The sequence below is a fragment of the Rhinolophus sinicus genome, chromosome 14 (assembly GCF_057876585.1).
Source record: "Rhinolophus sinicus isolate RSI-liver-muscle chromosome 14, RSI-T2T, whole genome shotgun sequence".
Classification (NCBI taxonomy): Eukaryota; Metazoa; Chordata; class Mammalia; order Chiroptera; family Rhinolophidae; genus Rhinolophus; species Rhinolophus sinicus.
Window position 1 is genome coordinate 111,575,038 of NC_142514.1, and position 24,244 is coordinate 111,599,281.

Genomic DNA, 24,244 nt, shown 5'->3' on the forward strand with positions numbered 1-24,244 from the left:
ACATATATATAAAGGGAAATACAGACCAAAATTGCAGAATTCCAACAGTACAGTGAAAAAATTTTAATGTTAATTATTTGAACATAATCTATATTTTTAAATATTTTAGGTTCTTAAAGACGTAGGATTGAAAAAAGAAGATATTACAATGTGGGAAGTAAATGAAGCCTTTAGTTTGGTTGTACTAGCAAACATTAAAATGCTGGAGATTGATCCCCAAAAAGTGAATATCAATGGAGGAGCTGTTTCTCTGGGACATCCAATTGGGTAGGTAAAATCATAAAGAAAAATCTCTAACTAGGTTAATGGTTGCTTTATATTTCTATCTAAACTTAAACTGCTTCATGTTAATTTCTATTACTCTGGGTTTAACAGTTTTCCTTCCCACCCATCCTTCATAAGGCAAACACCATTTGTGATAGGATCCATCACTGAACACATCAGTCACATCTGTTGCTTAAAAACTTAATATTGTTTTATGCTGAACAAGATTTAAGATTAAAGTCTATGCTTGGGCTTTTTAACAAAGTTGTAACCAGATTTAAAGCTTCCGGTCAAGATGGCAGTCTACGTAAAATTTGCACTTGCCTCCTCTCACGACCACATCATTACAACTAAACTATAGAACCATCACTGAGGATCACCTGCTAGCTTAACAGAAGTCCTACATCTAAGGATATATAGAAGACGTTGAGGCTGATAGGAGGGGTGGAGACATGGAACAGGCTGGTCCAACACCCATGTCTGACCATTAATCAAGAGGGTTATCTCAGCTTCAGGGGTCTCCCCTGAGGAGCAAGGGGCCCCAATCCCACACCATGCTACCAGCCCAGGATTCCAGTGCTGGGAAGAGAAGTTCCCACAGCTCTGGCTGTGAAATCCAGTGGAGATTGTGGCTGAATGAGATGGAGGGCAGCTGGAGTCCCAGGCATTCCTCTTAAAGGGCCCATGTACTGATTTACTCGCTGATGGATTCACTGGCTCTGAGCTGCAGTACTGGAGCAGCAGCTACAAAGGCACTGCGAACATACGGGGAGGAACTGAATTGTCTGGCTTCAGAGTGAGGGCTGGAGGGGCAGCTTTCTCCTGGACTAAGGAGCTGGCAGAAACCATTCTTTTGTTGAGTCCCTGTCTCCTTTGTGCAGATGTAGGTGGCCACTGTAACTGAGTACACATCCACCTAGCTAACACCATTTGTCTGCCCTGCCCTGGTGATTCCGAGACCCCCACCCCACCCAACTTGTGGGCCAACCCAGCCGCTTCCATTGGTTTTTCCATACAGACAGCTGGTCTTGGCTCATCCTGTGGACTTTCCTAAAATCTCACAAATGATCACAAAACCCAAATAAGCAGCATGTGGTTTCTGCGTTTCCCGTACCTCTGGTGAGCAGCCCCTAAACCCAGCACTAGAGGCAATTGGCTTCAGTTTGTGGCTTGGCCTCTAGAGGCCCTCCAAGACAAGTGTGGGTGGCAGCTATGTGGATCATGCCAGGTGGCCTTGGGCAGGGCACAGGCTGCGACTGAACTTGGCCTGCAGTGTGGCCCCTCACAGGCGGCCCCAAGGCTGGCACACCCAGTGGCCAGCTTTGGACTGAGCCAGAGCATTACTCGGCTGCTAGTAAAACAAGTTACTAGTAAAGCAAATCTTACTCTGTAGGTTCCCTATTATCAGTTCCTCCACTGTAGTTATGGCCAGTCCTTACAACCAGTCAGCCCGAGGGTCAGTCCCTCTCACTGACGTGCAAACAGTAGTGAAGGCTCAACTACAACAGGAGGGCATACTCAACCCAAACAAGGGATACACCTGGAGCACCCAGCTCAGCTGACCAGGGATATTGCACCACTGAACCCCACAGCACACCTACTACATAAGACCAATCTACTAAGACCAGGAGACATAGCAGCCCTACCTAATACACAAAAACAAACACAGGGAAGCAGCCAAAATGGGGAGACAAAGAAACGTGTCCCAAATAAAAGAACAGAACAAAGCTCCAGAAAAATAACAAAATGGAGACATGCAATCCAACAGATGCAGTGGTTATAAGGATGCTCAGTGATCTCAGTGAGAACTTCAAGAGATAGGAAAAATAAAAGTGGAAATGGAAAACATAAAAAAGAACTAGTCATAAATGAAGAATAACTGAAATGAACAACATATGAGAGGGAAACAACATGAAGCAGAGGATCAAATCAGCAATTTAGAAGATAAAATGGCAGAAAAACACCCAATCAGAACAGCAAAAACCAAGAGTCAAAAAAAATGAGGATAATTTATTTAAGGGGCCTCTGAAACAACATCAAGCATATCAACATTTGCATCATAGAGGTACCAGAAAGAGAAGAGAATTGAAAACCTATTTGAAGATACAACAACAGAAAACTTTCTTAGCCTGCCAAAGGAAATAGACATACAAGCCTAGGCAGCGCAGAATCCCAAATAAGATGAACCCAGAGGGCCACAGCAAGACACATTGTAACTAAAATGCCAAAGTTTAAAGATAAAGAATCTTAAAAGCAGCAAGAGAAAAGCAGGTAGTTACCTACAAGGTGCTCCCATAAGACTATCAGCTGATTTCTGAACAGAAACTTTGCAGGTCAGAAGGGTTGGCATGAAATATTCAAAGTGATGAAAAGGATGGACCTACAACCACGATTACTCTATCCAGAAAAGCTATCATTTAGAATTCAAGGACACATATACAGCTCCCCAGACATGATTAAGCTAAAGGAGTTCATCACCAACAAACTAGTATTACAGGAAATGTTGTTACAGGGACTTCTTTAAGATGGATTGGAAAAAAAAAAAGTTGGGGCAGCAATACTGTACTTGTACCTAACAAAATAGACTTTCTGACAAGAGACAAAGAAGGAACCAGTAATCCCACTTGTGGGTCTTTATCCAGAGCAACCCAAAACACTACTTTGAAGGGACATATGCATCCATATGTTCACTGCAGCATTATTTACAATAGCCAACATATGGAGGCAACATTAGTGTCCATCAATGGATGAATTAGAGGTGGTACATATATATATACAATGGAACATTACTCAACCATAAAAAAGAATGAAATCTTGCCATCTGCAACAACGTAGATGGATCCAGAGGGCATTGTACTGAGTGGAGTGTAAGACAGAAACAGACAAATGCTGTGATTTCATTACATGTGGAATCTGAGGAACAAAATAAACAGACTCATAGATACAGAGAACATTTTGATGGCTTTCCGATGGGAGGGGAGTTGGGGGATGGGTGGAAAGGGACAGGATTAAGTAGAAATTAGTAATCACAAAATAATCATGGCGATATAAAGTATAGCATAAGGAATATAGTAAATGATATTGTAGAAACTATGTATGTTATCATGGGTACTGGATTGGGGTGATTACATTGTAAGTTATATAAATGTCTAATCACTGTGTTGTACACCTGAAACTAAGATAATACTGTATGTCAACTGTTACCGAAAAGTAAAAATTTAAAAAAAAAAAAGCTCATTAAAAATATCTGTAACTGGGGGTGACCAGTTAGCTCAGTTGGTTAGAACGTGGGACTGATAACACCAAGGTTGCTGGTTCGATCCCCACATGGGCTACTGGGAGTTGTGCCCTCCTTAAAAGAGTCAACTATGCCATTGTAGCATGAAAGCAATATGTAACCAATGACCATGGCTGTTTCCCAATTGAAAAAAAAAATAGCTGTAACCATTCTTGAAACAAGTTTCTTAAGTTTAAGAAAAGTATTAATAATTCAATTCAGCTACAAGATATGGCTAATAAACTTTTCAAGAAGTTAATTTGGAATAGAAACATTTTTTGTATTGATAAATTTTATAATTTATTAAAGAACCAAAATGCTTTCTTAATCCTAGGATGTCTGGAGCCAGGATTGTCGTTCATTTGGTTCATGCCTTGAAGCAAGGAGAATACGGTCTTGCCAGTATCTGCAATGGAGGAGGAGGTGCTTCTGCCATGCTGGTCCAGAAGCTGTAAGACAACCTCGGTTGTCTAAGGCGACGACCCTACAGATTGTAAAGGCCTGTAATCAGTGTAACTACCTTGGGTCACCTTGTACTCAAAATAATGTTTCTTTTTTATTATTTTCTATTTTAATTATTTTTTAATAAGATGAAAAGTTCAAATCCCCAAACCTTTTGAAATTAGAAATAAATTTTTTCTTCTGATTTAAGTTTTTTTAATCATTAGATGTTTAACATTTTTATATTACAAAGCTGTAATAGTTTAAATATGAATGCAAACTTAAGTGATGTACAAATAGCAAGGAGCTACCATTTTAGAGAATAATTTATATTTTTGAGGATTGTTAAAGATATGAATGTCATCTATAGCCAATTTAGATTTAGTAGACTCTTTAATGTGAGGGTGGCTGCATTGGGCAAAGTAGCAATGCTCCATACCATTAGTGAAGAAGCCACAGACAGTGTGTGCAGTGTTGTTAGAAGAGGAGAAACCCATGTGCTCAGGTCTAGAGTGGGTGTAATTTCTCCTAAGATCAGCAATCAGGATTTGAGGAGGGATGGGTTCACAATTAGAAAATCCTGGGGTTTGAATTCTGAATTACTATAGCAGCACAGAAAATGGGAAAGAAGATAGAAACTGCTCAACTGAACGGATACATAAAGGGAAGAGATTACCACTTCCCATATGCCAGAATGCCTTTTCTTAAGCAGGATAAAATGCAGCTCAAGTATTTATAATCGCATTTCATCTGGAAAAAAACATACTGTAGGCAGGGGCTGTGCATACCAACCTCAGCTGAAGCTCTGGGAAGGGAAAGCTCCAACTAAAGTTGAGAGTAACAGTAGTAGGGGAGGGTACAGAAAAGATCATTGTATATACATATCTTGGCAAATAATTCATTGTAGATCCTCATTTTCAAAGAATAAAAGACTATGTGGGGGGGAAAAAAGAAATACTGGCTGGCAGAGTACTTTCAGAAATATCTGTATAGCAATCACAGCTAATGTCTATGGCTCATTATGTGTTAAGTACTGTCCTAGAGGCTTTATATGCATTAATTCCTCTAATCCTCACAAAAACTCAAGAGGGTTCCTACCATTATTATCCCTAAAAACATCTGTAAAGCTCTCTGACAATTCTGGGAAAAACTGAAAATAGGAAATAAAAAAAGATATAGAATGAACAAGTAAATGTTACTTCTTAAAAAGAAAGAAAAGTAATATTCTGAAGCAATAATTACAATTTAAAAAACTCAGATTTTTTTAAAGTATTAAGTGGGCAGGTTTTGACGGCCTTATTTCATTAGCAAAATTAAGAGAATCATGCTAAGACAATCTGGAGAAAAGATATAGTAAAGAAAAAAAATCTTTAAATATCTAGGTAGAAAAATAGGTAGTCTTAGGCCTTATTTCTGTTATATTAAATGCCAGAAGACAAGTGACCAATATCTGTATAGTATTTTTAATGGAATAAAGTGATAGATACTAGAAGGTGTCTAGGCATGCAAGAGCTTAGAAAATATAGCAGTGATGTTTCCTCCAAAAATGACAGGAAAAAAGAATCAAAATTAAGAATTCAGAAATGAGAGTGTTTAAAAATTTTTCAATGATTAAGGACTGGCTGGGGAGGAAGGGACGGTAGTGGTAAAACAGAGACAGAAATTTTACACTGGATGAAAAATGCAGGGGTTCGCGTGTTGATCCCTCATGCAGTCTAAATTCTGCATATAACTTTTGACTTCCCGAGACTTAGTTGTCCCTCAGCAAGGGATTGGTTCCAAGACCCCCTGTGGATATAAAAACCCAAGGATGCTCAAGTGCCATATATAAAATGGTGTAGATTAATGCATATAATTGGCCATTCACGTCCGCAGACTTTCAACTGCGGATTGATAACAGTGCAGGTATTTATTGAAAAAAAATCTGCTATAAGTGGACCTGTGCAGTTCAAACCCGTTATTTAAGGGGCAACTGTATACGCTAAATAAAAGCAAATACCCGTATAAATAAAAATGAGTTTTACATTTTAAAAGACAAAAGCTGAAAAGCCCAATTATAAAGTAAAAGAGGCTGACTTCTAAATTATTAGAAATCAAGGCATAAAATGTTAAAATAGGACAAGAACTAATCTCTATAAAGAAAAGATTATTCAAAGTGAAGTTACAAGCCCGAAGACAAGTAGAGGGACATAGAGTAAGTTTTTTCTGGAGGATGACAAGAGAATTTAGCACACAACTAGGAGCTGACTGTGATCCTTACTGGACACCAGGGACCACCTCCACCTTCGGGCTTAAGCCTACTACAAATTGCCAGTATGTCCCTAGAAGGAGCTCATACACATGTCTGGCACAACAGCTTTTGTAGATGCCAACCAAGGGACAGGCCTTTGGATAACCTAGCTTTGATGGCCAATAGGGCTTGCATTCATAGGTCCAACAAAAAGTATAGCAAAGAAACAATTATTAATGGGCACAGGACCCCTACCCATGGCTATACATTTGGGCCCAGTGCAGAAGGAGACGCAAAAAACCTCATCTCCCTGAAAGGGTCCAAACTACATACTTTACCAGCTGCTGTCTGATGGTACAGGTTCCAATCAGTCTGCATCTAGGTGCTGACTGCTATTCTTCCCTTTAGGACACTGACAGGTTTTGGCAAACCTTCCACTATCTGGAGTCACAAAGAACAAAGAAGGCAGCATGGACAATTACAAACGTTTAAGAAACAATAAGGAGCCCTGAGTAGGCTGATTGATATGATTCATGTCCTACAGAAGACAACTCTGTCAAGACTGGGAGGGGTAGCTGTTTTATCTAATGCACAGAACCAACACAAAGAATAAAGGAAAATGAAGAAATAGAGGAGTATGTTCCAAACAAAACAAGAAAAACTATAGAAACATAACTTAATGAAAAAGTGGTGATATACCTGGTAAAAATTCAAGTTGATGGCCATAAAGATGCTCAATGAGGTTAGGAGAACAATGTATAAAGACAGTGAGAATTTCAAAAATGAGGCAGAAAATCTAAGTACTAAACAGAATTCAGAGTTGTAGAAATCAAATAAGTGCACTGAAAAATTCAACACAGGTTTTCAACACCAGAGTGTATCAAGTGAAAAGAAGAAATCTGTGAACTCAAAGACAGGGCAGTGAAAATCATCTAATCAGAGGAGGAAAAAGAATAAAAATGAGTGAAGATGGCTTAAAGGCCTATGTGATATCATCAAGTTGGCAAATATATGCATTATAGTGATCCCAGAGGGAGAGGAAAGGAGCAAAGTTTATTCAAAGAAACAATAGCTGAAAATTTTGATAACCCAGGAAAAGAAACAAAACTCCACACAAGGAAGCCCAGAGAGTTCCAAAACAGATGAATGCAAAGAGTCGCATGTTGAGACACATTACAATGATAAAAGTAAAAAGACAAGGAGAGAATCTTAAAAGCAGCAAGAGAAATAATGTGTTATGTACAAGGGAATCCCTGTAAGACAATCAGCAGGTTTTTCAGCAAAAACTTTAGAGGCCAGAAGGGAGTGGCATAATATATACAAAGTGGTGAAAGAAAAAACCACCAACTAAAAATACTTCACCCAGCACAGCTGTCCTTCAGAATTGAAGGAAAGATAATTTTCAGACAACCAAGAGCTGAAGTTCATCACCACTAGACCAGACTTACAAGAAATGTTAAAGAATCTTCTTCAACCTGAAATGAAAGGACACTAATTAGTAACAAGAAAACATCTGAAAGTATAAGTCACACTGGTAAAGATAAATAAATTCAGAATACTCTAATGTTGTAATGGTGGTGGGTAAATCACTTAAAACTCTAGTATGAAGGTTAAAAGGCAAAAGTATTAAAAATAAGTATAACTTCAAAAATTTTAATTGATATATAAGGAAAAAAAAGCATGCTACCTAATTCTAAGTAAAGATATAAAAAATAACTAAACAAAAAAATGACAGTACTTACCACATTTTCCAAATTTTGATGTCTAAATTTGAAATCAGAAGTAAATTAATCTCCTTAAATGCTTACATGGTTTTAAAAGAAAAAGAAAAAATCAGATAATTCTTCAATTTAAAAACGTTAAACATGAAAAAAGAACTCTGAGGAAAATAGGAAACAAAGCATAAATTAGAAATTAGTAAAGCAAAAAAGTATACAGCTGTCAAATATGAGATGATTTTGTCAGAAAAAAATTAGTCACATCTAATTTAAAGAGAACACAAGTAAATATTAGAGAGAAAAAATACTTTTAATTCAGAAAAATCTCAAAGCCTGACTAGACCAATCAGCCTGGAAGAAATTTTGGGGAAAAAACTGATTTTCTTCTGCAAAAGCCTCTATGCCTAAATGATTTATCAGTGATTTAGTTTCAAGGAACAGTTATTATTTCCCATTCTAAATAAAATGCTGCAGAAACTAGGATTAAAATACACCATCAGCTAGAATACCAGCTAATTGTTAAAGTGCTTATGTTCCAGACATTCACCTAAATGTTTTACATATATTGTCTTATTTAGATATTGCATTAATCTTAAAACAGGTATTTATTATTCCAATAGTCAGATAAACTAGAAAGAGATGGAAAGTTCCAAATTCATGTAAAGAATTTCCATAAGCTTGAAACCAATCTCATTAGAAGCAAACATTTAAATAAAATGTTGACAAATCAAATTTAGTTATATTTAAAAAATCACTAAGAGTGCAAGGTAAACAATATTAGGCTTATTAATGTTATTTTAATTGATATTAGAACAGCACCTAATTAAGTTAAATAGATACTCCTAATGTAAATTCTTAAAACACTATAAACAAAAGCCAACATTATACTTAACATTCCATTAAAATGAGAAATAAGATAAGGAAGCCTACTTTGATCATTATTAGTTGTATTGGAAGTGCTAATCAGTGTGGTAAGAAATAAAACTGGAAAATAATTATTTAGAGGTGATACACCATTATTAAGTAAAAAATAACCATAAGGAAAGCCATTAGCTCTAATAGTTCCCTCAGTAGGGCCCAAATATAAAATAAAACAAATAGATTTCTTAAAGTAATTGAGATGGCATGTTGCTGGCACATCTTTAAAAAATAGATTAATGTAACAAATTGGAGTCCAGAAGCAAATCCAGATATACTTGTAAACAGCTTATGACAATGGTAACAGTGCAATATATTTGGGAAAGGATAGTCTTTCCTCAATAAATGGTGCTGGATTAATTAGATATCCCTATGGAAAATCAATTCCAGATGGATGATTAATGAAAATACAAAAGATTAAACAAATCTAAGAAAAACATGGTAAAATATTTAGACATCTGTCCATCTGGAAAAGGACTTGTATCTAGAATACAGAAAGAACACCTACATATCAGTAATAAAAGGCAGACAACCTATACAAAACTGGGCAAAACACATGAATAGTCTACAAAAGGAGATAATCCAAATGGCCAATATGAATTTGAAATGGGGTTTAACTATCAGGAACAACCAAATTAAAACCACAATGATACCAAAATACTCCACAAAATGGCTAAAATAAAATACCAAGTATTAACAATGATGTGGAACAATTAGAACTTTCGTTGCACTATTGATATTAATTATCATTTGGTACAGCCACATTGGAAAACTGAAAAATCTGAATAAGGATATATACAACCCTAGATTACAGCAACTGAAAAGTATAATACATTCACCAAAAAACATGACAAGAATATTTAGAGGTTCTAAATTTATAATTGCCCCAAACTGGAAATAATCTAAATGTTCATCAACTATAAAATGGATTAACTGGTATACAATGGTATAATACAATGTGGATAAACAATGAAAAAATACTCAGCACTGAAGATGAGAACTGAATTATATATAACATGAGTGGATCTTGCAATGTTGAGCAAAGGCAGTTATAAAAGACCATATACTGCATGAATCCATTATACCAGGTTAAAAAAACAAAGCTGCAACTAGTATGGTGCTAGAAGCCAGGATAATTGCCCTTGGGGCTAACAGTTACTAGAAGGAAGTATGAGGGAAGTCTAGCCTACTAGAAATGTCCTATTCTTGATCTGGGTAATTAAGTGGATGTGTGTACTTTTAGACAATTCATTGAACTGTATTCACTTAATAGTTTGTGCACCTTTCATAAAAATTTTATGTTAATTAAAAAAGCAATAACCAGTTAAAACAATGGAAAGAAGAGTTCCCTAAAAATAACCACAAACAACAAAATACCCAGGTTATCAAGAAACTTATGGTAACTACAAAACTACTGCATACCATATCACCAACCAGTACGATTTCCTTCTTTCAGTATCAGGTTAACTTATAGGTTACTGTACTTCAAATGAATGCTCCAATGGGACTTCAACTTGAAATACAAGTGATTCTAAAGTTAATCAGGGAGCATAAAAGGGGTGAGTACTTAAAAAAATGTTATGATGGACATAAGGCTATGATTAAATCAGTGACACAAAGTAATCCATTTACCATAGTATATAGTGGTATGTATACGTGTATAAATTTAATACAGGTCCAAAAATCTTTGATTTTATACATTTATGGTTTGATGGGTTTCATAATTCAGAATATTTAGGATTTAAAAAAAGTTGACACTATATATTTATATATACACACACACATAGTGTATCCTGTTTCAGATTCAACTACAGGTATATGAGATATACTACAGGTATATGAGATATCTCATATACCTGTAGTTGAATCTGAAACAGGATACAAATTAAGCACATTACTACTTTTACAGCAAAATATGAATGTTCATATCAAACGATATAAGGACTCATGAAGTCTCAGTCAAATCAGGTCAGGTTTTGCCATGAAATGAGTTTTGATGGTAAACTTAGGGGAAAAATATTGGTTGTCAGAGCCTTTTGGATTTTAGAATTGTGAATAAAATACTGTGCATCAGTACAGAATAAGAGACATTCTAAGTAAATGTATAAGGGGGAGAGAAACCTTATTTTAACCAATTATACTGAATCAAGTGGTAAAATATTTAGGGAAAAAAATGTAGTTTCTTACTTCACACCAGGTATCAAAATAAATTACACATTAATTAGGAACTAACTACTAATTTTAACAAATCAAGAAATAAAAGTCTAGAATCAGTGATGATATAGCTGAATGTATTTCCAGTAAGGGATAAGCATATGCTATGGAAAAAAATGACAATTTCCTGGCAGGAATGTAAATTAATTTTCTGGAAGAATTTGGCAAAATGTATTCAGATCCTTAAAAAAATGAACGTTAATTTTTTGATTTGGTAATTCCACTCTTTAAAATGTCTCCTAAGGAAATAATTGGTAGCATGAACAAATATGTATCTACATATACATTCACTACTTTTTAAAAAATTGCTAAAAACTGGAAAATACTTGATACTGAGATAAAAGAAGAATTAGGAAGTTATATTTACAGTTTAAGTTCAACTAAGTAGGAAAAATAATTCAGAAAAAAGACTAGTAATGTGTTAAAATGTCAACCAACATTTGCAAAAAGGAAAACGTCTATTAAAAGAGGAAGCATAATAATAAAGTCAAAAGTTGATACATAATTTCAAGAAATTGGGCTTGAGGCAGAAAGATGGTGGCTTGAGAAATGGATAAATGCAGAATATATAGTAACATGCCTTTAAAATTACTCCTATCAAAGCTTAAATCTTGGTCTTCCTAATAGTCCTAGCACCTAGCCTTTGGCTGAATGCGAATAGATGCTTTTCTGATGTAGAATTTCAACATACTTAAGGGTTCCAACAATATCCAGGGCTAAAATAATCAAATGTTTTAATTGTAATTAAGTCTTGTAAGACTTCTTAGATTTGGCATATACTTGACTACATTAACCACTAAAGTGTACAAACTGACGAGTGCATCCTTACATGTAGTAAAAGTAGCCACAAGTTGTTTGTGGTATACTTTAACCCTGAAATGCTGTCACTGGACATTTGAGTTAAAATAGGTTACCAGGTACCATACTACAATTAAGTCCAGCATGCTTGGACACTTAAGGTAAAATGGGGATTACGGTTTTGGTCTTGAACATAAATGAAAGCTCTAAGTACAAGTTGTCTTTGGATTCTATCTAGTGGCTTCTGGCTAGTGAACTAAAAATTTTGAAGAAAATGAACTTATTTTACTTGTATATGAATTCTTAGTATGTAGCACATATAAAGATACTGACTGAATGAAAAGAAAGTCTAATTTGTAGCATTATGTGAACTGAAAAAGCAAGAATTGATTTGCAAAGGAATTTAATCAAAGTATCTAAATGAGAATGACTGCCAATATGAAGGAATTCAAACTTTAAGTTAATGAAAATATTTATTCAAACCTAACTGTATTACAGTATCAAATTGAGTTAAATAAACATTAATTGTGTATTTAGTTCCTTAGGAATAGACCACTGCCACATCATGAAAATGTCTTAACACAAATTTCTACAGTAAGGTTCAGCAATTAAGATGTGATTTACACATTGAGAAATGTGTTAGAGTTAGGATGGATTTTGTTTTTTAAAGGCCCAATACAAAAAAAAAAAAAAAAAAGTTGCAGAAAATGACTTGAACAGTACATAATACCTGTAGGAAACAAACCTTAAATATACTGATATTTAACCATACAAAAAGCACTTAAGAGAACATATCTAGGCACAATTGGTCAGGTACTAATTGTAATTTCTGTTCTCATTTAAAGATTTAAACCAATTCATCAACTTTACTGATGTGTGTGAGTCCAATACAGAGAAGGCACCTCTTTCTTTTTTTAGTAACTACAGCATTTTAAGGGGCACAGAAGACAATGTGCTATATCTCAGTACAGATATAGTTATTTAACAGCCCATTTTAGGAGAAACTACATTCAAATATAAAACTATAATTTCTCTTCTTACATCTTATGATGGACATGGCTTTCTAAAAGGACACCAGAAGTTAATCCTCCACATAAGCTTTAACAGAATATAAGATTTAAATTACATGTGCATTGGTCACTACTATGTAAGGAGTTCTATGAATTAGTGCAATTCTTTAAATCCCCAATATTTAGGGGGAAAGTATATACATCCGAAGAAATCTCAACTACTACATAACCAAAGTTTTTATGGCTCAATAGTCTAAATACTTAACAGTCCTGTAAAAGATCTTGCAAGTTATAAACAAAAGATGAAAACACTCAAATGGTTTACAAAACTCTCTTTTTAAAACAAAGAGACCAAGTCAACCAGAAGAAGTATAAAATTTCAGGAATATAATCTTTACTTCAATTATAAGAAAGGATGATAAAGTATTCACTGTAGAAAAAACCCAAACTGTTTTCTGATTGCTTCACTACCATTTGAGGCAGTTATCACTTTTGTTCTCCTTAGTGGCTAAGTCTTTAAATGTCTTGTTGGACAGTTACTGAAGGCAATTTATAAGGAAAAACATTATTTTCTCCCCAATAGTGAGAAACTATTCCAGATAAATAAGCTTCAGAATTAGGGATCATAAGTCAAAAAACACAGTGTAAGAACATTAGGTTGATTTAACCTCTATTTCAACAATATTTACACAATATTTACAATATGCAATTAAAGCTATACAATTTTGCAGATTGACTTTACTTACATTTCTGCAATTTTTTTTTCCAAAATAAAAATATATCAAGTAAATCTATTTACAAACTAGGAAGCTGCTTCAGAAACAGCATGATTTAGATATAAAGTGAAATTTCAGTACGATGAAAGTGCAGGTCACGCTTTCAGATTTTGTCAATATCTCATTTACTACACTCGCAGTTGTAAGGGATACGAGTTTTAAACAGTTACTGTTTTTATATGTTGAGAATGTTTACTCATCATAATGCAAGGATAACAAAAATTTGTCCACATCCATTCCAGCTGGAAATGAACTGGGTAGCTTCTTTTTCTGTCAAAAAAAGAAAAATGAAAAAGAGAAAAAAAGAAAAAAGAAACCTAAGTTAACATATTGAACTCAAACAAGGCCAAAAAGCTTTCTTAAGTCACTTAGAACCTTTATCAGTTCTCCCATATGCTACCAAAATTGTTGCCATTTTTTTTCAGTTCATTAGAATTTTGGTTATATAGAGATGTAAACAAATTTTATAAGCCCAAGGCTAATAAAATATACTTCAATGGTTCTTCCAACATTACTTGAGGGCAAAAGACATTATACAAGTCTAGAGTATATGAATGTTGAATGAGACAAGCTAGAATATACTATCTGTAAGGCGGTCATTAATGCCAAACCATAAATCTTAGAAAGTTTTACTAAGATTTTAAGAGTAACAGGTACTTTTCAAGTTCCAAACACTTAACATACACTGGACACTTGACAAACACTACACTTATTCCTCACAGCCATCAGGTCAGATGTGTGGTAAACGTTTGTTAAATGATGCAGCTGAGACTAAGAAAGGCTATGGGCTTAACTACAAAGAACCAATAAGCAGGAGATGCGGATTCAAACCCAAGCTTGCAAGGAAGCAAAGCCAAGATTCTTTCCCTGATACCATGATATTTTAAACACCTTTCTTTCTATTCACTTACTAAAAGGCTAAACAGATTTAGGAAAAATGGGTTTCATTTATCAATACTATCCCTGCACTGCCTTCCTACAGATAACCATGGTTAAAGAAAAAATAGGTAAATTTAGTTTTTATGCTGCTCCAACATATTAACATCTATAAGAGCCTATGAAAAACATGGCAGGACATGTGAAAAAAAAAACAAGATGTAGGAGTTGCAAAGTAGTTTCTTAGTTGGTAATTCCACACACAATAGTGGCTTTCCAATCTTTCATGCTTTGTCATTTCCCCCACAAAAAAAACTTGGATCCTACCATGACAGAAATTAAAACTTCCTTTCCCCAAGCAAGATGTTTATAAATAAATGCATCAGCAATTGTTTTAAAAATGCTATTTTTCTGGACAACTTCTGAGTACCACACTGGCTGAGAGACACTGCTACAAAATGTTTTTGTCAATCAAAACACAAAGCTATCTTGACCAGAATGTTCAGTTAGGTAGCTATGGCTAAACATGCTGAGCTCTCTAATCTGAGTACTGAAGGAAGGGCAAAGGTATGATTTTGAAATTAAGACTTTCAAACTTGCCTTCATTTTCTTCTTTTTCATTGGTATTGATGAATTTGCAAGAGTTTTATTAGAAGTACGGGAGTTTCGCTCACGCTCATCTAATTCCTCAATTTTCCGCTTTTTTGTGGTGTTCCTTGAAGATGCTCTAAACTGTTGTGTATTGTCTTTTAGAGGAGTTGTTGAAGTAGTCCTAGAGATGGCTGCTCTGGAAAGAATCATTAATGTATGGGCAGCCATGTTTACACTATTTTCACTCCCCGTTTCACTGGCGGGGCTGCAGGCGGGCAAGTCTGGCGTGACAGGAGGGATCATTACTTTAGCTGTGCTACTGTCTTCGAAGAAACGCCTACTAGAAGGAACCCTGATACCATCTGTGGGTTCTTCTTTATGTTTTTCCCCTGCCCCTGAGCCAGGTGTCCGGGGAACAGATAACTGAGTACTCTCCGTGAGCCGATTTACTGGGCTATGTCGCTGAACATCCTGTAACATTTCTGTGGTATGCCTGCTTAGTGGGTTAATTGAAGAACTGGCAGATTTGGTTTGTTCTTGCTTTAGATCCTTTACAGTGACGCCTACCGAAATGACATTTTTACTGTTTGAGGATGTGCCTTGTTTTTTTGTTAGTTCTTGCAATGAAGCTATAGTTTTCTCATTCCGTAAACCCCCATTTTGCTGCCCATTAGACAGTTTTGAAGTTTCTGGATTTTTCTGCCTTTCCACATCACTGCGTAATTCATTCTCCTTATTAGCTGTTGCTTTATGAAAAGATTCAAGTCCAATTTCTGTCGCTGAAACTTTCTTTTCTGACTGAGTTTCTTTTATAGTGGTATGTCGGCTAATGGCAGTTTCTGATTTAGATAAAATCTTAGGCACAGGAGGTTTCTCTCTCTCTCTTTTGAGAGAATTACTAGAAGGAGGTTTTAAGGTGGAGGACATCATGGGTGAGTCAAGATTTGGAAAGGAAACGTCATTCCTTTCTTTGTTTTGGGACTCCATCAGATGGTTTGTCCCCTGTGTATTTGCCACAGGAGAAGCAGTGCTATCAAAACAGAGCACACGCCTGTGGCTTTCAAATGGTTTGCTAGTTGGAACTACATTCTCTACTGAGAAGGGAACTGTGATTTCTTCCAGTTTTTTTCCAAGATCTGTTGCCATATTCTTGTCAGAAACTTCAATTCTTAAAACAAAAAAAAAACAGCAAAATAAAATTACTTTTAGCAACATAAAGAAATCCTTTATATTTTGAATCTGAGCATTCAAATAATCTGATAAAAACTACTTGTATGCTCACCTTTGTGCATGACATCCAACTAAGTGACTTGATGAATCCACCAAATTATTTACCTGCTTTCCTGAAATTATAAATGAATTAATTAGAAAAGAAAACCATTTCTGAGAAAAAAGAGTATATTCCTCTGAAAGAAAATGAAACAGATCACAATATCATAAATTATAAGAAAAAATTTTAAATGATAGCTAATGTACAAATGAAATACTTTCACATACTGGGTTTAAAAACAGCTTTATAATACAAGACGGTCACTCATCCATTTTACAGAGCAAATATAGATATGGAACAAATGCCTTGCTTCAACTTCAGGCAAATATTGTGAATCCAGTCTGGATTTACGAATTACAATGCTCAATATAGCACTTAAGGATATTACTTAGATCCGGAAAGTGACTTAAAGAAAGCAATATGTTATGCTTATTTAAAAATTTTTGCCTACATAACTGTCATGTTTGCAAGGCTATGTCACTTACAGCACATTGGAATCACAAAAGACCCCAAATAGCCAAAGCAATCGTGAGAAAAAAGGACGAGGCCAGAGGTATCATACTCCCTGACTTCAAATTGTACTACAAAGTGACAATAATTAAAACAGCATGGTATTGGTAGAAACACAGACACACAGACCAATGGAACAGAATTGAGAACCCAGAAATAAACCCACATATATATGGGCAAATAATTTTTGACAAAGGAGGCAAAAATTGTGAGACAGCAGTAAGATATGAAGCTAGAAAGAATATCAAAGACGAGATCATATAGTTTTAAATAGGGAAGATGCATGAATAGATTTTAGAGTCACTCTGGCAGTAGTGTAGAAAATGAACTAGAGAAGAAAACTGAAAACAGGTATTCTAGTTACATGGCTATAAATATTTCAGATAAGAGATGATAAGGGTCTTAGAGACAGTAAAGGGCATTCATACAGATATGAAGGTAAAGGAGGACTCAATGGTGACATTAACCAAGGAGGAAAAAGTAGGCAGAGAAGGTCTTTATGGAAGAAGAGGTGGGACTTACATGTGTAGAATTTTAAGTTACGTAAAGTTAGAAAGGGAGGAGCACAGCTTAGTGGTGGTGCCAGAAACCATCAATAATATCAACTGTTAGACGGAAGTAAAGTAAGAATGGAAAATGTGCAATGCATGTGGCTATACTGGACCACCGGTGACTTCAGTTTACAAGTTTTAGTGGATACATGAGAAAAGACACTAATGTGGATAAAGAACTGAGAGATAAGAGAGGTTGGGGATAAAGGGTTGGCAGGTGGGACAAACCTAAGGAACTTTACAGCCAGAGAGGCAAGGAGCCAAAAAAAGAAAAGTTGAAGAAAAATAGATAGAATCTAGAGCAGACATAGATTGCATTAGTCTTATAAAGAATGAGATAATTATTCCTAAGAAAGAAAGGAAAAGGAAAGAATGACTTTTGGAAGTAGGACAGGTACATATTAAATGGAGTGATATGCGAGAATGGAGTTTACTACTGATAAGAGTAGAAGAGCTGTGAAAGTCTGGCTTGTTTGAAGGGCAATAGGAAAGAAGGTAAGTTGACATTTAAAGTGATTGCTAAGGGGCGGTGACGGTGGGAAATTTTTAAGTGGTATGAAGGGCATGGCCCCACTTCTAAAGCAATGCTAAGAAGCCCAGGTGTAAAGGCAGATACAGATGGTTAATTAGATCCAGGGCTGGAGGGTAGCAAGCGGGTAAGGTAGAAGAATGTGGATATGAAGGTGTTGAAGAGTACTGGGAAAAGTGGCTGACATGGTGGACTGCAGGGTTTAGCCTGGATAGTGAAGGTCCTGAAACCAGAAAGAAACGGAAAGTTCAGGCGAAAGGCAAGGATTCAAGTAACAGGAGCTCTCATTGGCTGAAGAGAGATTCAATGGGTATATGGAAATGAGAGAGGTCATTGGCCTTTAAAACTCTTATAGGTCTAATAAGAACTAATAAATTATAATCCTGGTTACTTTACAATATAGTCTCCCGTTAAAAAAATTAATTTAGGAAGCTATGGGAGAGGTTGACTAGAGTGAAGACTAAAGACTTAGAAGTGGAAAGGCTCAAAGAATTCTGAGGGTTAGGGTGTTTGGTAGGTTAGCAACATGGTCATTTTGTCACCCAGGAAGATGGGAAAGTTTGAGGTAGAGAAGTCTGAGAACTAGGTCAAACATTCATTAAGGCCCTGAATTAAAATCTGGGGTTATTTTGTAGTGTCTTTTGCTGACAAAATCTTTAATTTTGTAGTCAGCACTATTACATTTTTCCATTTATAAACTATGTTTTTATTTTTCAAAAAGCAATTCTTTTATCCCAGTATCACTGAGATAGTCTTCCGTTTTCTTTTATTCTTTAATTGTTTTGCTTTTCACTTGTAGGTCTTTAATCATCTTGGAGTTCACCTTTGTATATAGTATAAGGGAGGGATCTAATTTTTTTCTGTAATACATATACCAGCCAATATATTTTATCCATCCTGTCCCCTGACTTCTGATGTTACCACCACCACATGCAAGTTCCTATAAATACGTGGGCTCTTTCTAAACTCTCTTTTGTTCTATTTATCTTTTAAATTACTGAAAAAAACTTTAAGCAAAAAATGGATGATCACTTGTTAGGGATGGCATAAGTATTCAAAAAGAAAATACGATGGTGTTGTTGTAAACAAATGAATACATAGACATCATGTTGATATTAATGGACTTAAAAATGTACCTGTACAAGGCTTATTTCTTAGTCCCTGGGTCTTCTGAGATTTTGAAGGGATGGGGAATTGAGGGATACTTCTATTGCATATAGGTGCTGCCAAAGGCATATGAAGGACCTATAAGAGAAGATGCCATTAATTATACTATGTTTGAAAAGTATCACTGCACCATTTTTAGTTCATAAATCTTACCTGCTGAGGAGGAGCAGAAAATGTATTTCCATTCTGTCCAACCACAGATACAGGAATCATTCCTACCATTCCTTGGAGTACAGGTTGGACTGGAGAAGCAATTATGATGGCAGATCCTGGGGGGAAAAAAAATCTCAAAATAAGATTTTCTCTCATAAACACAAGACATCAAAAGAATTAACAACTTGAAATGAATCCTCTAAAATTATAATCCTGTTTCCTTTACAATCTACTCTTTTAAAAAAATTAATTTAGGACAAACAGCAAGGCTAACAAGTTGAAAAAAGCCAATTTGAATATTAGTCTTAGGGCATTTAGTCATGATAAATATCATAAGCATAAGACTCTACAGCCAACAGATCGTATTTCAGTTCTATTTTGAATCCTCTAGAAAGAATAGTGAAACTGCTTAAGATTAGGGTCCCAGCTAAACGTTAACAGCCCAAGGCTTATTCACAACCCCCACCTATTATCTCAATGGTATTGGTCAAAAAGGGTCCAAATAAGTGAGCAACCAGTCAAAACTATGGTTGGGGGCAGAAATCACAATGCTTATATGGTCTTTAGGAGTCAACAATAGTCTGTAGCTATCATCATTTAGCTCTGCTCCGTAAATGAATCTTTCCCTCAGACATTCACTAACTGCTCCTGGTAGGTTGATTTCACTTTCATGAATATTTACTTCAGTCTCTCAAATACCTACCTACACGTGTGCTGCTTAAGACTTCCTTCCTTTTACTCCAAATACTACCTTATTTCTCTAAGCTTCACCTCAAGTTCCACATTCTCTGCCAATTCTGACCCCTGCTTTATCTTATTTGAAATAACACTAGAAATCGATTCATCAGGCTTACTACTTAATTGCTGATAGTTAATCAGATTTAACTGTATGCCTATAATGTAAAAAAGAGGGGGAAGAAGGTTGGGAACCAATATATAAGGGAATGTAGATGAATGTGCCATAAGCTCTTATCTTCAAGGAACAGAAAATCAAAAATAACCAAAATGACAGACATGTCAATCACTACGTAATACATGCCACAAGTGCTCCTATAAACAAAGAATTCTAAAGACAGAGATCAGTTCCTGGAAGGTGGAAGACAATGAGAAATTACAATGGGTTTATGAAGGGAGAAATTCAAGTTGTGTTTTCAAAGTGCATCCAAAGAGATAATGAATTCCTTGAAAATAAAGACTATAATAGCTCTTTGATAAATTAGCCTTTCTTTTCTCTCTCGTGTACCTTAGCACATGGATTGGGAATTGTGGGGAAAAAACGCAAAAAAGTAAACCACTGACTTCCATAGCTGACCAAATTTAAAAACAGGTTTGAATGAATTAATTAGCTAAAGAGAGATAATCACAAATTTCGGAATCTTTTCTCATATTAACATCTATTTATGACTTACTACCTCCTAGTCAATAACTGCATACATAAGAGAAATTAGAGCCCAGTCCAGGGAAATAAACTTCAGTATGTTCTTAAAGTTACCTTGTGAAAAGTTGGGTGACACAGCCTGGTTGACAGCAAATACACTGTTTGACCTTGGTGGTGTCTGTAATTGAGGTGGTGGAGGCTGGGCAGTCAGAGGTGCAGAATTCCCAGGCAACACCACAACATTAGACTGACTGACAGTTGTTCCTAAGGCTGTTGGATCAGTCACACAGGTAGCTATCAGAATGTTATTTGAATTGCCAAAAGATGTGCTTGTAGCTGGCATCAACTGTATGTACCCTCCATCCTTGGAAACACATGGTGTAACACTGGCTGAAAAAGCAATGCTTTCTTCATTTTGAGTGTTGTTTACTGCAGAGTCTTCAGGTTTGAGCACTAAAAGGCTCTGTTCCACTAAGGCTGAATCCCTCCTTCCTTCAGCAGATGCAACAGCACCTGCAGTTTCTTCTGAAGACAGGCATTTAACTAATTCTGCATTTTTGGCAGGTGATTTAGCAGAAGACAAAATTATAGTTGGCAAGTTTTCTCCACTGATACTAGAAACAGCACTGTTAAGTTCAGTATCTGCAGAAACAAATGCATCATCACTGATTATAATTTTGAGAGACACAATATTTGACCCATCTATCTCTGCTGAGTTGTTGCTGGCAGGTTTATCACTAGTATTTTGGGACTCAGAGTGAGAATCTACCACTGAAGAACACACAGATTCTGAAGGAAGAGAATGTCTGTCATCTATAAGATTACCTTCTGGTGGCATCAATGCAACTTCCCCACAGTTATTTTCACCTAAAGAGAGAAAAATACCATCTCTATCTTCTTTTACAGATGAAGGCTCTTGTGAATCCAAAGCAACTTTCTCAGACTTGGAGGGCTGAGTTTCATTGTCTGAAGGATTCAACTCAACAATTAAACAATCTTTAGATTTTTCTTTAATTGAAGATATTGAATTTCCAAGATGAATTTCTACTTCTTGTTCAGATATATTTAAACCTGAAGTTTCAACAGATATAGGTAATATTTTACTTTGAAGTGAAGAATTATCTTGGCAATCTGAAAGTTGTTGTGATGTAAGTGGTAATACATTATTGATTTCCATTTTACTCTGGTGAATTTCTCTAGAATCTGGTGACTTGGAACCATGGAAATTTGTTTTAAGTCTTCCTGTATCGTTAGAACTTTCACAAAATTGACTCATTTTAGATGGCTTTGCAGTTAATGGTATATTTTGGGATAAGAGTTGAGAACTTTTCCCAGAGAGAATTAAGTTTTCATTGTTAGTTTCACCACCAAGGGAAACAAATGAAGTTACTTGTGTTTCAGACTGATCAGGCTGTAATGGAGGCTCATTGGGCACATGTGGAGACAAAGAATTCTTTTCAACTTCCACAGTCATTTCAGTTTCAGCGGACATCTGACTGGTGTATAACTCGGCACAATGCTGATTACATTCAGCATCAGAATTTACTCTTTGGTTAAAGTCATTCAAATTAGGCACAGACTCAAAGGTAACATCAAGGTTACACTTCTGTTCAGTAGGTACAACTGTTTTGAAGGGCTTTTTCTGGATGCTAGAGCTTATCTGGGAAAAATGTTCCTGGGCTTCTTGTCTGAGCTCATCATGGTTGTTGCCATTCTTCAAAGCATTTGATGTGTCTTCATTTTGATAAGATGTACTTGGGGGTTGACCAGATTGATCATCTGCAAAACATTAGGATGACAGAAAGATCTGGTGAGTATGTACTGCTTCTGAAGTATCATCTTTACTGTAAAACCTATTTAGCTAATGAAGTAACTAATCATCGACATACCAGTAAGTTGAAGTCTGATAAATGGTATGACCCCCTTTCTGAGTATCAAACACTTAGAGGTACTTTTATTATTACTGATACCTTTTTAAACAGTGCCAATGTTTTTCAAGCTTCTTGGAAAACAGATGACACAATGGAGAAAAAAGTATATAGGTTTAAGAGCATCTAATATTTACCAATATGTAAAAAATCTGGCTCTAACATGTCGTTTTTAAAAAACACCTGGCTGTTCAACTTTTACCATCTCTGTTGACCTTACTTTATCTGATACATTCTTAAAGGTAAAATGGGGTCAAGTACATTTTGCATGATCAACCTTTGATGTGTACTGTTTAATATTCAACACACGTTTACTGAAGATCAAGCGTATGACTGGTACTGGAACACAGAGATGAATGACCTTGGAGAAATCTGGCTAGTAAGGGAAGCAGATACAGAACAGAAAGTCATAATAAACCACGGTAAAAACTATAAAAGCAGAGAAGAAAATGTGCCTCTTTTTGCCTGGGGAAGTGAGAAAGTGTTATAAAGGAGGTTTAATATGAAAAGATCTTTGAAAAATAAAAGTGGGATGGTTGGAATAAGAAAGGGCATTTCAGAAAATAACACTGATAAACTGTGTCAAACAGCACTCACAGTTTAGGACAGAAAAACAGTAACAATTAACAATACGGAAAAATATAGGGAAGAATCCAGAAAATATTTATCAACTATCATATAATTCTGTTAATGTGACACTGGTAACATAATATTGGGTGTACAGCACATTTGAATCCTTATTGTGGGGAGATTAGTGGAAATTACATTCAGGCCAACTAAATTCAGTGGTAGACAGTTTCAATGAAGTGGAAGTGGAAGACCTTCTGAGAAAACAGGATTTCAAGTTTCGTTTTGCGCAAGATAGAGCCTAATTGAAGCAGTCATAACACATAGTAAGAAAGACACACCCACTATAATTCAACCTAAGAAATGGAAGATTGGGTTTAGGTGTATGTAGAGGACTCAAAGTAGGAATGTAGTCTGAGATACTGCAAAACTAGTTTTTGAAAGACATGGTATGAAACTTGGAAGCCATCAGGGTTGTGCGGGGCTGGAGGGTGTAATGACATTTGAAAACATATCAGCAGAAAAGATTATTTTGGCATAGCTTGCTATAGACAGAAATAGACAGAGGTGGTACTAAAGATTCATAAAGTTTAGCAAGAAGTGTTGAGATTCTAGGGTAATGTGACAGAAGCCAGGAAAATGGTTATCTATGAGGAGCAGGGATGGAGGAAATATTGAATGGGAAGGGCTATGAAGAGAGGTTTTGGTAGTGCTGGCAGTGTTCTATTTTTTGACTTGAGAGATGGTTATATGGTATTCACTGGATTTTAATTCAATGAGCTATATACATTTTTTATTGTGTACTCCTGTATGTGTTATATTTCACAAAAGTAAAATTTAAAGAAAATTGGCAAATATTTAAAAGATCTAAGACTGACGTATTCACTGCTTTCCCTCATTCAATAAATGGTTGTCAGGCAATTCTGTGCCATATTGGTACTCCATAGGAGGCAGAAATATAAAGAACTGACTTAGTAGACACATAGGAATATCCATAAAATCCGTAATTCAAGACTATCACATATAATTTCCTCTAAAGAAGTAAGATATACTGAGCAGTTAGCGAAACTTACTAGAC

General features: G+C 35.7%; 2 protein-coding genes across 5 annotated transcripts in view; one reads left to right on the forward strand and one right to left on the reverse strand.

Moving 5' to 3' along the window:
* ACAT1 (acetyl-CoA acetyltransferase 1) overlaps positions 1–4,192 on the forward strand; it is a 28,155-nt gene extending 23,963 nt beyond the window's left edge. Inside the window, exons 11-12 of the mRNA XM_019714897.3 lie at positions 110–267; positions 3,876–4,192. Coding sequence (XP_019570456.1) covers positions 110–267; positions 3,876–3,996 — 279 coding nt within the window. The 3' untranslated portion in view covers positions 3,997–4,192. The remainder of the gene's footprint in view (positions 1–109; positions 268–3,875) is intronic.
* Positions 4,193–13,692: 9,500 nt separating this feature from the next.
* The window catches only part of NPAT (nuclear protein, coactivator of histone transcription), a 44,777-nt gene continuing 34,225 nt past the window's right edge, over positions 13,693–24,244 (reverse strand). For all 4 annotated transcript variants that reach the window (XM_019714896.3, XM_019714895.3, XM_019714894.3 and 1 more), the window contains 6 exons: positions 20,786–22,450; positions 19,294–19,409; positions 19,110–19,218; positions 16,396–16,456; positions 15,123–16,281; positions 13,693–13,916 (listed from right to left, as the gene is read on the reverse strand). In XM_019714896.3, the coding sequence (XP_019570455.3) occupies positions 13,839–13,916; positions 15,123–16,281; positions 16,396–16,456; positions 19,110–19,218; positions 19,294–19,409; positions 20,786–22,450 (3,188 nt within the window). In that variant the 3' untranslated portion in view covers positions 13,693–13,838. The remainder of the gene's footprint in view (positions 13,917–15,122; positions 16,282–16,395; positions 16,457–19,109; positions 19,219–19,293; positions 19,410–20,785; positions 22,451–24,244) is intronic.